Source organism: Boleophthalmus pectinirostris, unplaced genomic scaffold (assembly GCF_026225935.1).
Source record: "Boleophthalmus pectinirostris isolate CB_2022bp ecotype Guang Dong unplaced genomic scaffold, ASM2622593v1 HiC_scaffold_9, whole genome shotgun sequence".
Taxonomy (NCBI): Eukaryota; Metazoa; Chordata; class Actinopteri; order Gobiiformes; family Gobiidae; genus Boleophthalmus; species Boleophthalmus pectinirostris.
Genome location: NW_026571541.1, coordinates 2,447,356 through 2,459,710, shown reverse-complemented (window position 1 = coordinate 2,459,710; position 12,355 = coordinate 2,447,356). Strand labels below are relative to the sequence as shown.

Here is a 12,355-nt window from a genome sequence, read left to right as displayed (position 1 = left end):
TGTGGTCCCTGGTTACACGGTCTGCGGTCAACACAGGTCAGTGGTCCACATGCTCCTCACACGTATTTACTAATGTTTCCAAACTATAAAGTCACGCAGTTTTCTGCACCTGAAGACAAACAGAGCGTGCGTCAGGTGCGTCAGGTGCGCAGTAGAGCCTCAGCGGTGAGTGACCAAACAGCTCCTCTGGTACTGAATAACTCACTCCAAACAAAGCTGTGGTGCATCTGACTGAAGGAGCATGGGTCTAGAGCTGGTCTAGTTTGAGTTTTGGGGTAAGTTCAGGTTTAGTTTGAGAAAATTCAGTTTTCTATCTCTGAAAAGAGGTTTAGGTCAGTAGGGCTGCAACTAATGATTATTTCTTTCAAATATTCGATTAGTTATTTGGATTGCAAAAGAGAAAGGTCTGTGAATGTGACATGTTCACTGCATTTGATGACACAAAATGTGTCGTTCATTAAAAACAAATGTTCCACACAGTGTGTCAGTTTGGGCTCCTGAAACCTCTTCTCTAATAATCACATGTTGTGTTTGGAGTAGGGGAGGACTGGTTCAATACTGATATCACATATTGGTGCATGTTGGGTATCTGATCTATGTTATAATATAGTTTGCAAACATATCCAGAATTGTTTTTGTTTCATTCACATGTTTAATGCCCTAACCCTGTATATTAAGACTGAGTTCTTCTCTCAAACAGAAAACAGTGTGTTCCATCTTGTGATGTCACGTTGTAATACAGGAAGTGTTCCACTGTGTTTTTAAACTCCTTTCAACTTCATTAGAATCATGTGGATGATTTCAGTGAATGGTAGCTGGGCCCTGTGTGTGTGAGCCTTTATAAACTTGTGTGTGTTGTGTTTCAGTCAGGTGCTGTGCCGTCAGAGCCATGTCGTCCTACAGCTCCTTGCTCCTGAGCCGGCCGTCCCCCTCTATTATCCACGTGGAGCTCAACCGGCCGGACAAACTCAACGCCATGAACCGCGCTTTCTGGAGGTAAGACTCACATTCATGTCCATGTGACAGCAAAAAGACTTAGGGGAGTTAATCAGGCCATTGTTCTCCTGTTGGGATTCACCTGTAGTGGTATGTCCATGTTCTACTGTAGGCCACATCTCACCTCATTTGGAGATGGAGGACTCATAAGTGCAAAAAGAGTTAGATGGCTTTTAAAGTGGGGCCAAACACCTAAATTCTGCCCACAACCACATTTCAAATAGAGCTGCTAAACTGGGCAGTACCTGAAGGACTAAAGGGAGAGTGTGGAGGGAAGAGATGCGGAGTCTGGACATGAGGAACAGTGTGAGTGGTCTAACAGGTTTCCTGATTACAAACACTGACTAGCTGTTAATGTACGAGATAACATGAGATTAGCTGCAACTGAATGCGTGTCATCACTAATGTCAGTATCGGATCCGGATACAATTAAGACAAAACAGCAGCGATATCAGTGATACAGACAACATAAGAACACTTCTCAATGAATGTTGTCGAAATAAATAGCCAACCTACTCACATCATGGTCTTTTATCGAAGACAAAGATGCTCCACCGCCATATGAAAAATTCCCGTTATACCCAGTATCCCTTGTGAAGCTGTGCTACCAGGAACAGCCAGTGGACCAGCGCAACTGGACCCTTCTCGACTGGTTTGGTCTGACTTGCAACTACTGCAGCTACTTCAGTGCAAAATTGATTCCAAAAAGACTTTACTTACAAATCACTGCCTCACAGGCCAAAGTAGTCCACAGACTAGACAATGTAATGTCTGGTTTCTCATATAGATGAAGCCCCCTCTCATAAAACTATTCAGTTCAACACATCCCTCCCAGTATATACTTCTATATCCTGTTTCTTGTTTTTTGATTCCAGTTTTTGAATCAGCTAGTGTCTGAATAGACCAAGTTATTGCAAACTGTCCATGGGGAAATACTTTGTCCAGTCCATCTGAAAGAACTGTGACTGTTTGCAGTGAGATGGTGACCTGCTTCAATGAGATCTCAGATGATGAAGAGTGCAGAGTGGTGCTGGTGTCTGGAGCAGGCAAAGTCTTCACATCTGGTGAGTGTGCCCTCTGTGGTCCCCCTGACTAGGCCTGTCACAATAACATGTTTTGTTAAACAATAATACTGAAAATAATTTATGCGCTGACACAATAAACCTAAAGCAAGATTAAGCCCAAAAACTATTGTTCAATAAAAAATAATGAAACAGACATAGTCTCTATAACAGGCAGACAATTATTTTTCCATGGGGCCACATATATATATATATATGTGTGTGTGTATTTTTTTTTAAAGCAGTAAATAACATTGTTTTTTAAGAGTTTATGTTATAATTAAGCAATGAAAAGTGAAGTTGCCTTACAAAAAATGTCATTAAAAAAAGAAAAAAAAAACACCTAAAATAAAAGCAATGCAGCTTTAGTCCATGCATGATGTCAAATTGTAAACTATGTTTATCTTGTAATTCCAAATGAACTTAAACAGGCCAGTTAGAGTCAACCAAAGGACCATGTGTGGCCCAGGAGCTGGACAATGGTCAGGACTGCTGTATATTCACTCCTAAAAGTTACTTGTGGTTGACCTTCAACTGCTCCAGCTGCATGAGACTATAAAAATAACCAAACATATTTTGAGCCTTCAAAAATATACTTCCATCTTTCATGTATTTAGTCAATAGAACTGACCATGACAAGCCTACCTCTGACCACTTCATGATTTTTGTGCCTTAGGGTTGTCCAAAACATACACATTTTCTTTAAAACTAATATACTAGTACAGAATAGACACAAATACAAAAGGAAGTGATTATTTGAGAGACGCTATTCTTTTTGAAAATGACATTCAGTTGTTTTAATCCTCAGTGTGGTCAAAGAATCCCTGTACTTAGGTAATGATTTTAGTGTAAGATGTGAAATGAGATTTTGTGTGCAGGTGTAGACTTGTTCTGACTTGTGCGTGCAGGCATAGATTTAGTAGATGCTGCCAGTACTGTGCTTCAGCCAAGAGGGGACGACACTGCCCGAGTCTCCTGGAACATTCTCAAAATCATTGGCAAATACCAGGAGACCTTCTCCGTCATCGAGAAGGTGAGCTGACTGTGTGGGCTACAAGAACACAAGATTTTAAACAGAACTCCACAATGTATTTCCCCTTAAAGCTGCACTATGTCACTTTTTGTCACCAAAAAACTTTTGGAGGGGGTCAGCTACTTGCTTGGAAATGTTGCTGCTTTGCCTGTATGTTCCACAGTATGGCATTAAACTTGTTTATGTTACAGAGTTTTGTGAAGATGTAATGATATGTAAATGTCACCAATGACATTATTGATTGATGATACTAATTTCAATACCATATCTTGTGTGATACTGTGGAGATGCTAAACGGTATTGAAGAAATGCTCCTTTTTCCTTTTCAAAAGCTTTGCCAAGCCTTTGGTGAACTATATTACTGTTATAGTCCAAAAAATGAAGATTTCTGCATGTTTAGTAGAGCCCAACCGATATGGATTTTGTTGTGGCCGATATGAAACCGATATAATGGGAGTTGGAGCTGCCGATAGCCGATATAATCACTGATAGTGATGTAAAAATTCACTGTAAGTCTTGAACTATTAAAAAAAAAACAACTTAGGTTTGGCTCTTGTGGATTTTAAACTGGGTTTATTTAGGCAACATTTATTGTTATTCTGCCTCTTTACATGATATGTCATAGGACTAAAGCAGGTCTAAGGCAGGTCTAAAGCAGGACTAAACCAGAACTGAACCAGGACTGAAAAAGGACTAAACCAGGACAAAAACAGATCTAAACCATGTGTAAAACAGGACTAAACCAAAACTGAACCGGGACTGAGTGTTGGGACTCGATCTCTATCTCTCCCTCTCTCGACCCCAAGATTAGTCCTGGTTTATTTATTTAATGCTGAATATATTTATGCATGTTCTTTCTCTCCTATGCACACGCAGATTTTTGAAAGTTTCGTTTTGAGTCGCTGCTGCTGTCAAACTCCCACGAGTCTGCACGCAACGTGAAGAGAAAAAAAGTGAGAGAAAGAGAAAACACGGCTCCCAATAAGGATCAGACTCTTGTTGTTCGCTTCAAAGAGCCGACTCTGAGAGCCGCTTCGTTCACGACTGACCCATCACTACTAGCTAGTAAAGAAACAATCGCTATTAGCCTTTAGCTGTAAATGCTGCGCGCCGCGGTATTTAATTATATGCGCAAATTTCATCATTCCCCGTCTATTCACAGCTCATTTACATATCAATGCAGGTCCAGTAACAAATATACGGACAATATAGTCACATTACAACAGGCCAATAGAAAACAGCCTGTTTATGTGCGGGAGCTACAGCACCTAATTTAAGATAACCAATAATAAAGAACAAAAACTAGCTTGAAAGTCGACATATTTCCAACACTCAGTGCTCACACAGGTTCCTCACATCACAAGTCTGCACTAATAAATGTCCTTTTAATCCAGACTCAAACCGATTGTCCGTAAAAAGAAAATAATCTCAGATAAATACTGATGCAGAGCCACGTGTTTGGACATTTATCTGTCTGTAAATTGGATTAAATGAACATAATGTACAGAGTTTAAGATTTATAACGAGGTATAACATGCCCACGTGAAATATCCCCCCCAGCCCCTATCAGCAAACATATCGGCTGAGAGCCGATATGCTTCCATGTGCTCATATCGGCCGGGCTCTAGTGTTTAGTCATTGTTATGTTTTGTGATCTATAGCAATAAATCTCCAAGGAGACAAACAAGTGCAGGTTACACAATGCACCTTTAAGTGACAGTTTAAGTGTGTCATTTGAAAATAATGTATACACGGGCTTTTAAAATGAGTCAGATTCAGTTAAATGAATCTGAACACTGTAGAATTGGTGATGACTGATACATAACATGAAGCGCTGCATCAAAAGTGTTGGTTTGAGGTTTGAACCAACGTGGTTCCTCAAGGAAAGTATACCTGGAGTTTTGTTTCACTTTCCTGGGACCCAGAACACACAATGCTGTAATACTTTACGGAGATGTGTATCTGGAGTTGATTGGTGTAATTGCAGGTGGATTACTGTCAGCAGAGGGCGCTCTAACACAAATCTGAGTCCTTTAACATAGGCCTCAAGCATTAGAAGAGTTCCAAGTGCATGCACTGTTTTACACTCTGAAACATATCAATGTCAAGCAGCCTTACAGCATGTTTAAGAGCCAAAAATGTCTAGAGCATAATAAAACTATGTACTATAGAATGGGAGTAAAGGTTTCAATAATATGTTTGAAAATCGCTCACTCCTGCTGCTGTATCAGTCTCCCTTTTGTGTTTCTTTCAGTGTCCCAAACCTGTGATTGTAGCTGTGCATGGAGCCTGTGTAGGAGGAGGTAGAGTCACACCTACACTTCACATAAGCAGAGCTGTTTGGATATGAATATTTTACTGCTGTTAACTCATAAACCACCACAGTGCCAATATAAAGTCTCACATCTCTAGCCTTGTGGCTGCTGGCTTAAGTTCAAAACACGTTAGCACACTTCCAGACAACTATTTCAGATTTATGGAAAAACTTTTTCTAATATTGATGTGTCACTATCTTTGATTCAATCTATATTTTTTTAAAAAATTAAAAACAGGTATAAGAGTAGTTTTTAATCTTCATTTCATGAATGAAAACAATACAGACTTTTAGTAAATGTCAGATATCTTCCTCCAGACGCTGAACTCCAAACTGCAGGCTTTTCCTGACACAGGACTGGCTCTAGACCTTTCCATGAAAAAGTCTCGACCATTAGAAAGGACTGAATTTCCATCTTGATTCAAATTTGATTCTTTGCACCGGCCTCTTTGCAACCACGGTTCAATATGTAATCAATTAGTACTTAATTAGTACTTGAGTCTCCATGGGAACGTATATGTATAAATAAACAATGCTGTAGTTTAGAACATTACAAACTAAAATCAGTTTAGCAGTAAAATGTGCACTGACAGTACTCAACATGGTGTAGTTGTGTTCCTCCTCTAGAGGGCGCCCCAGAGCAGGAGTATAGCTCACAGTGTATTGAAATGTCCCTGGAGCTGCTGAAAACACCTTTTAACTGCTGTTTTCTGGCAAATAAAATATGACTAAACTCATGCACAGCCATGTGCTAATAAGTAACATTAATTATGGCAAAAGAAAGTTGAATTCAAATGGTTATAAGTAATAACAGACTCTGTTAGCTTCAGTGTAGTTGGCTCCTCTTTTCACACAGATATTTAAGACTAAAGCTGCATCAGGGCTGAAGAAGCTCTTGATGAGTTCTGCAAGTTTATGTTCTTTATGAATGGGCTTGACTTGACACTTGTGTGTGTGGTGCATGTAAAGGCGAGGTTTTGGACTGAGCAAAGTGGGTGTGTTTCAGGTGTGGACCTGATCACAGCCTGTGATATCCGCCTGTGCACGCAGGACGCATGGTTCCAGGTGAAGGTGAGGCTCCTCAGATACCTTCAGACGCTCTGCTGAGGGTGGGGTTGGGTGGGAAGATACGGGCCGTGGAGTGAGGTGGACGGGTGTGGTGAGGCGGTGGACAGGTGCAGTATGGACAGTTGGGGTGAGACAGATGGGTTTGGGCAGACAGGTCAGGAGTGGGGCTAAGAAGTGAGGTGAGACAGGACAGGTGAGGGTTGAGACGGACAGGTGAAAGGTGGGGTGTAGGGGTGAGGTGTAGGCGTACAGGAGAGGCTTAGGCGACAGGTGGGGTGGGGGGGTGATCTGTCTGGGTGCTGACAGGTGTTTGGGTCCTCAGGAGGTGGACATTGGACTGGCAGCAGACGTGGGCACTCTCCAGAGACTCCCTAAAGTCATTGGCAGCCGTAGGTGAGAACATAAAGGGACTGTCTGTATTCTGATAATGTACTTGTTGTACACCACACAGTTTGAACTGGGTTTACATGTTGTCACTGCAGTGTGCCAACTTAAGAGTGGCTTGGAGCTGCATTTAAAGTGGGATAAAACACCTAAATTCTACCCACGGACACGTTTCAAATAGAGCTGCTAAACTGAGCAGGAGGAAGGGAGGAGGGATGGGGTTTGGAGGTATAAAGAACAGTGTGATTGGTTTCACAGGTATCCACACTTCAAACTCTGCCCTGTGCTGTCTCCAGTGGATACTGCTGTTTCACTGAAGGCAGCACTGGGGAGCAGTTTGAAGTGTCACTGGCACCAAACCGAGATTAAGACAATTTGACCTGAAAGCTGCAAATGTTCCTAGTTTGCACTAAAGCTGCCAAAGGATTGACAAAGGAACAGTAAATAGTACAATAAAAACCCATGTACAGTTTAACTTCACACAAATGTTTGTGTCTAGTTCCACTTTACTCATGACTAAACTGTCTTTAAATCAGGACTAAACTTAAGAGTATCTGACACTGCTCTGTGTGTGCAGTTTGGTGAATGAGCTGGCCCTCACTGCTCGGAAGATGTACGCAGACGAGGCCCGTGACTGTGGACTGGTCAGGTGTGGTACTCTACAATCACATCACACTGATAAAGAATCCAGTGTGCTAGAATGTCTGTTTAAAGCACAACTAAGGCTTTAAAAAAAAAAAAAAAGGCAGTGTCATCACATACAAACACATATAAGACGGCCAAATATAAAAAAGAGACAGGTTTTCTCAGGAGAACTCTTGATGTCATTTGCCATTTTGCAAGGATGGAGAGAAACGACTATGAAAATATTTAAAGGTACTACATTATGCACCATTGGCTCTTTTAAGCCATGATATAATGCTCTTACCTCCTCAAAAACATACCTGGAGTTTTAGTCTCACATTTTGAGTAATCTTTGAATAATCTTTGAATTGTCTGTCTACATCTCCAGAGCTGAAAATGCTCCGTTCCATCTTGTGTTGCTGTTTAGCACTAGTTTTCCAGTTAACAGCTCTTTTTATATTCAGAAATGAAATTGTCCCAATGATTCTAGTGAAGGTGTATGGAGTTTAAAAACACAGTGGAGCACTTCCTGTATTTACCACATGACATCACAAGATGGAAGTGTTTTCTGTTTGAGAGAACTACACATGCAGGGTTTAGTTTATGTGAATATGTAGAATATGAGCCCATTAACCATCACAGGAACTGAAGGTAAAAAGGTGTTTAATGAGGTAAATGTTGTGGATCAAACAGAAAGGCAAAGACAAGGTATAAAAATAAGTTTAAATTTTATAAAGTCAAAAAAAGATATAATTTAACAAAGGCTCAAATTAGGCAAATTACTAACAAAAAAGCTGGGCCCAATGGGGAAACTCAAATCGAACTGAACAGAACAAAACTAACCAACCAGACAAAGGAACAGGCTGTTTAAATACACGAGGACCAACTAAAACTAAACACAAGTCCTGTAATGATGCTTGGAAAAAAGTTCTGCCCAGTGGGTTTGAATTGTCTTCTCTGTCCCCCCTGTGTCCTCTCTGTCCCCCTGTGTCCTCTCTGTCCCCCTGTGTCCTCTCTGTCCCCCTGTGTCCTCTCTGTCCCCCTGTGTCCTCTCTGTCCCCTGTGTCCTCTCTGTCCCCCTGTGTCCTCTCTGTCCCCCTGTGTCCTCTCTGTCCCCTTGTGTGTGTGCAGTCGTGTGTTCGTGGACAAAGAGGCGATGATGGCAGCTGCTCTGGAGATGGCGGGGCAGATCTCGGCTCGCAGCCCTGTGGCCGTCCAGGGCACCAAAGTCAACCTGGTGTACTCCCGAGACCACAGCGTCCAGGAGGGCCTCACCTACATGGTACCAGCTGCAGTCTCAGTCACTACTGTTACATGCACACATTAGTGTCGTGTGTCTCCAGTCCACAGCAGAATACACAACCCAATAGGTGCCAACAGGGGCTACGAGGCGTTCAGGGGCGTCTAGTCGTTTAGAATTAGTGATAAACCTTGACAAGGATTTGCAAAATCTAATTTACACTGAACATTTGGATGCTATGAAGTTTGTTACTCGTAAGTTCAAATAAACACATTAAATCTTGTAGTAACTTTCATGTTATCCAAATAAATGAAACAACATAAACTAGTCTGATGTGGAGGAGCTGTAGTTTGTCTCTGATCTAAAATGAGTAAATGCCCAAACACGTCTAATATTTTCCTCACTGTTCTTACCTTGTGCAGCTGAATGCCTCTCCTAGTCTGCTCCTAATGTAAATCAGACTGTGCTGTTACATGCAGCAGATATGTGGTTTTGCTGCCGTGCATGTGAACGTAGTGTGTGTGATACAGGGATGGCAGGTGCACCTGTGTCTGACCCTGTCTGTGCTCCTGTCCTCAGGCGGCGTGGAACATGAGCATGCTGCAGACCCAGGATGTGATGAAGTCGGCCCAGGCCGCCATGGAGAAGAAGGGCCCTGAGAGCATCACCTTCTCCAAACTGTGACCTTCCTCAGGCCTCAACACACTGACTGTGCCTTTGCTCATATGTGATTATTTAATGATTCATACTCATGATTCGGCATTAATAAAATGCTAAACAAAAGTTGAATTGTCAACCTGTTGTGCCTCTTTTTTATTTTTATTTAGTTTTCAGTGGGACAATGTAAATTAATACATTTTACAATAATGTAAATGTGCCCAAATTAGCCAAGAGGTAGAAACAGACTCCCTAAAAGTTCATAAATTCATGTAAAATTTATTTTGTTAAAATACAAGTACAACTAATGTTCAAATACTCTTATATGTTTTCATGATCATAAAAAACATGAGAAAAATATCTGTCTAAACTTTTAGTGCTCCCATTTTTGTGATTCAGTGAGTCACTTTTTGGCATTTCCTTGTTTGTTAGATTGACACTTCTAAAGGAGGAAAGAGGAGGTGGAGCTAAACCATGTACAATTTGACACACTAGACAAATATGATGCAGTTTCAGAAGGTTGTCCCAACTCAGGAATTAGTGTTTGTGGATGATGTGATGGTGGTGAGAGTGCTGAGGGGCTTCCTGTCTAATACTTTCACTGATGATGATTGCAGAGGTTTTCTGGTTGACTGGCGAGTGTCAAGTGCTGAGACAATATGAGTAAGGATCATGGAGTGAAGGGACATTTTAGCAGCTGGTTAACAAATCTGAAATTTTATAGGTTTGGATGAATTTTCTTTTTTATCATCGACATGGACTTTGAACAGATGAGAATCAATGTGCAGACTGAGAAATTTGAATTTGTTTCTATTTTTTGTTCAACAATATAAATATTTGATTGTGAGTTTAGATGATTCTTGAAAAAACAAAACAAAAAAACAACAACATACCAACTGTTTCTGAAACATTCATTTATGGGTGTATAGTTTTAAACACTGGCAATACTACTGCAGCTTATTCTTTGGAATACTATGAGGATTAGAGTGCTTTTTTTTTTTTTTTTTAGGTTTTCTTGAAATTTCTATCATATTATGATCAGACAAGCCAGTTATAAAGTCATAAAGGAGCAGTGTTTAGTGAGCACATTTTCTGTTTTAAACCTATTGTGCCTCTTTTTAAAAGTGTTTAGTCTGCATTTTTACGGTTACATGTGTTCATGGCTTTCAGTTTCCTGATATCATTTTGAGGACTTTCTTCCATTCAAAAGGTATCATGTGTTTATATATATTATACATTTTAAATGAAATGATAAATTATTATAACTTGATCATCACTGTGGCAACAGTCCTAATTTTTCATCAGTCTGAAACCTGTGGATAAATGACACATCCAAGTGTCTCATTCTCAATGTATGAACAGGTCTCATGTGAAGCTCAGAACCTCCAGAATTCCCTCCATGAGCTGCAGAGGCTGCACTAGCACTGACTCATGACTGGTGCAGGTGCTGGGGCTTAGGGAGAGACTGTTCAGATCAGAGAGACATTTTTGATTTAAAACAACTGGATTCCAGAATTGAACCAGCAACCCAACAAGCATCTTGGTCATGTGCATTTTTTTGTAATTGAGAATAAATCAGCATTAATTGTTACAAGCTACATGTGACTGATGTTCTCCTCATATCTGGGGACACAGATAGGTCATGGTTATGGAATTTAAAGGTCCTATATCACATCAAATGGACTCTTGTGAACAATGTTATAAAGTTGTTACCTCCTCAAAACAGACCTGTGATTGTGTTTTGTTTCATTCACACTTGTTAGGGTCAGCAATGGGGTCAGATGGGGGGATTCTGTCCCCAGTTTTATTTAATTTGTATCTAGATGAATTGTCAACAAAGCTTAGAACATCTAAAACAAGTTGTGTGGCTGGAAATTGTATTGTGAATCATTTAATGTATGCAGATGATTTGGTTATTTTCAGTCCGAGCACCTCTGGTCTCCAGCAGCTACTTAACATGTGTTCATCTCACGGTGTGGAGCATGATCTAAAGTATAATGCAACCAAGAGTACGGTCATGATCTGTAGGACCAAAGAAGATAAGCACATGGGATTTCCTGACTTTTGCCTGTCAAATGTTGTGTTGTCTGTTACAACAAAAATTAAATATCTGGGGCAGATCATCAGTGCGGACATGATAGATGATGATGACATGTACAGACAGTGTAGGACGATCTATGCTCAGGCAAATATTCTTATGCGTAAGTTTGGTTCTTGTACAAATGATGTAAAGTTGTTATTGTTTAAATCTTATTGTACAGCCTTGTACACAGCTCACCTCTGGACTAATTATAAAAAAGCCAGTTTACAAAGACTGCAGGTGTTTACAATGAGGCTTTACGGAGCTTTTGAGGAGCCACGATGGACGAGTGCGACTGAAATGTTTGTTACTGCACGAGTGAACACTTTGGAAGCTGCACTAAGAATTTTAATGTATAGTTTTATCTGCAGACTGAACAAATCAGACAATGAAATAATAATGTCAATCACAAATTTGAGATTCAGTGCAATAAGGTATCAGTCCAACATGTGGAGACACTGGTGTGTTTTTCTTTTAAAAACATGAATGTTTATTGTTTTGTATTGTCACTGTCCTTGTCTGTTTTTTAAATGGACCATGAGTCCGGAATAAAGATGATGATGATGATGATGATGAGTAACACGTTATTATTAGTCTGTCTAGTTAGTTCAGTAGAACAGTAGGAGGTTTAAAACACGTGAAGCAATTTCTGTATTACCACATGACATCACAAGGTGGAACAGAGTGTTTTCTGTCTGAGAGAAGAACTCAGACTAAATGTGCAGAATTTATGTGTTAAACATGTGTGAATGAAGAAAACATAACTCCAGGTCTGTTTTAGGAGGAAACATCAGAACATAAATTAGAAAATAGTGTCACATGGGCCCCTTAAAATCAAACTCGTACATACGGTTCCTTTAATATTGTTATGTCACAAGTTGTCGTGACAAATATGTGG

At 40.4% G+C, this 12,355-nt stretch overlaps 1 protein-coding gene across 2 annotated transcripts in view; it reads left to right on the top strand.

Moving 5' to 3' along the window:
- The window catches only part of ech1 (enoyl CoA hydratase 1, peroxisomal), a 9,780-nt gene extending 264 nt beyond the window's left edge, over positions 1-9,516 (top strand). The window contains exons 1-10 of one of the 2 annotated variants that reach the window (XM_020938636.2): positions 1-36; positions 867-996; positions 1,972-2,060; positions 2,966-3,090; positions 5,345-5,393; positions 6,411-6,475; positions 6,795-6,865; positions 7,434-7,505; positions 8,612-8,762; positions 9,300-9,516. The exon at positions 1-36 is cut by the window's left edge and continues 264 nt beyond it. In XM_020938636.2, the coding sequence (XP_020794295.2) occupies positions 1-36; positions 867-996; positions 1,972-2,060; positions 2,966-3,090; positions 5,345-5,393; positions 6,411-6,475; positions 6,795-6,865; positions 7,434-7,505; positions 8,612-8,762; positions 9,300-9,404 (893 nt within the window). In that variant the 3' untranslated portion in view covers positions 9,405-9,516. Of the gene's footprint in view, positions 37-129; positions 276-866; positions 997-1,971; positions 2,061-2,965; positions 3,091-5,344; positions 5,394-6,410; positions 6,476-6,794; positions 6,866-7,433; positions 7,506-8,611; positions 8,763-9,299 lie in introns of those variants that run through there. The other variant, XM_020938637.2, reaches the window with a different exon arrangement.
- The last annotated feature ends 2,839 nt before the right edge of the window (positions 9,517-12,355 follow it).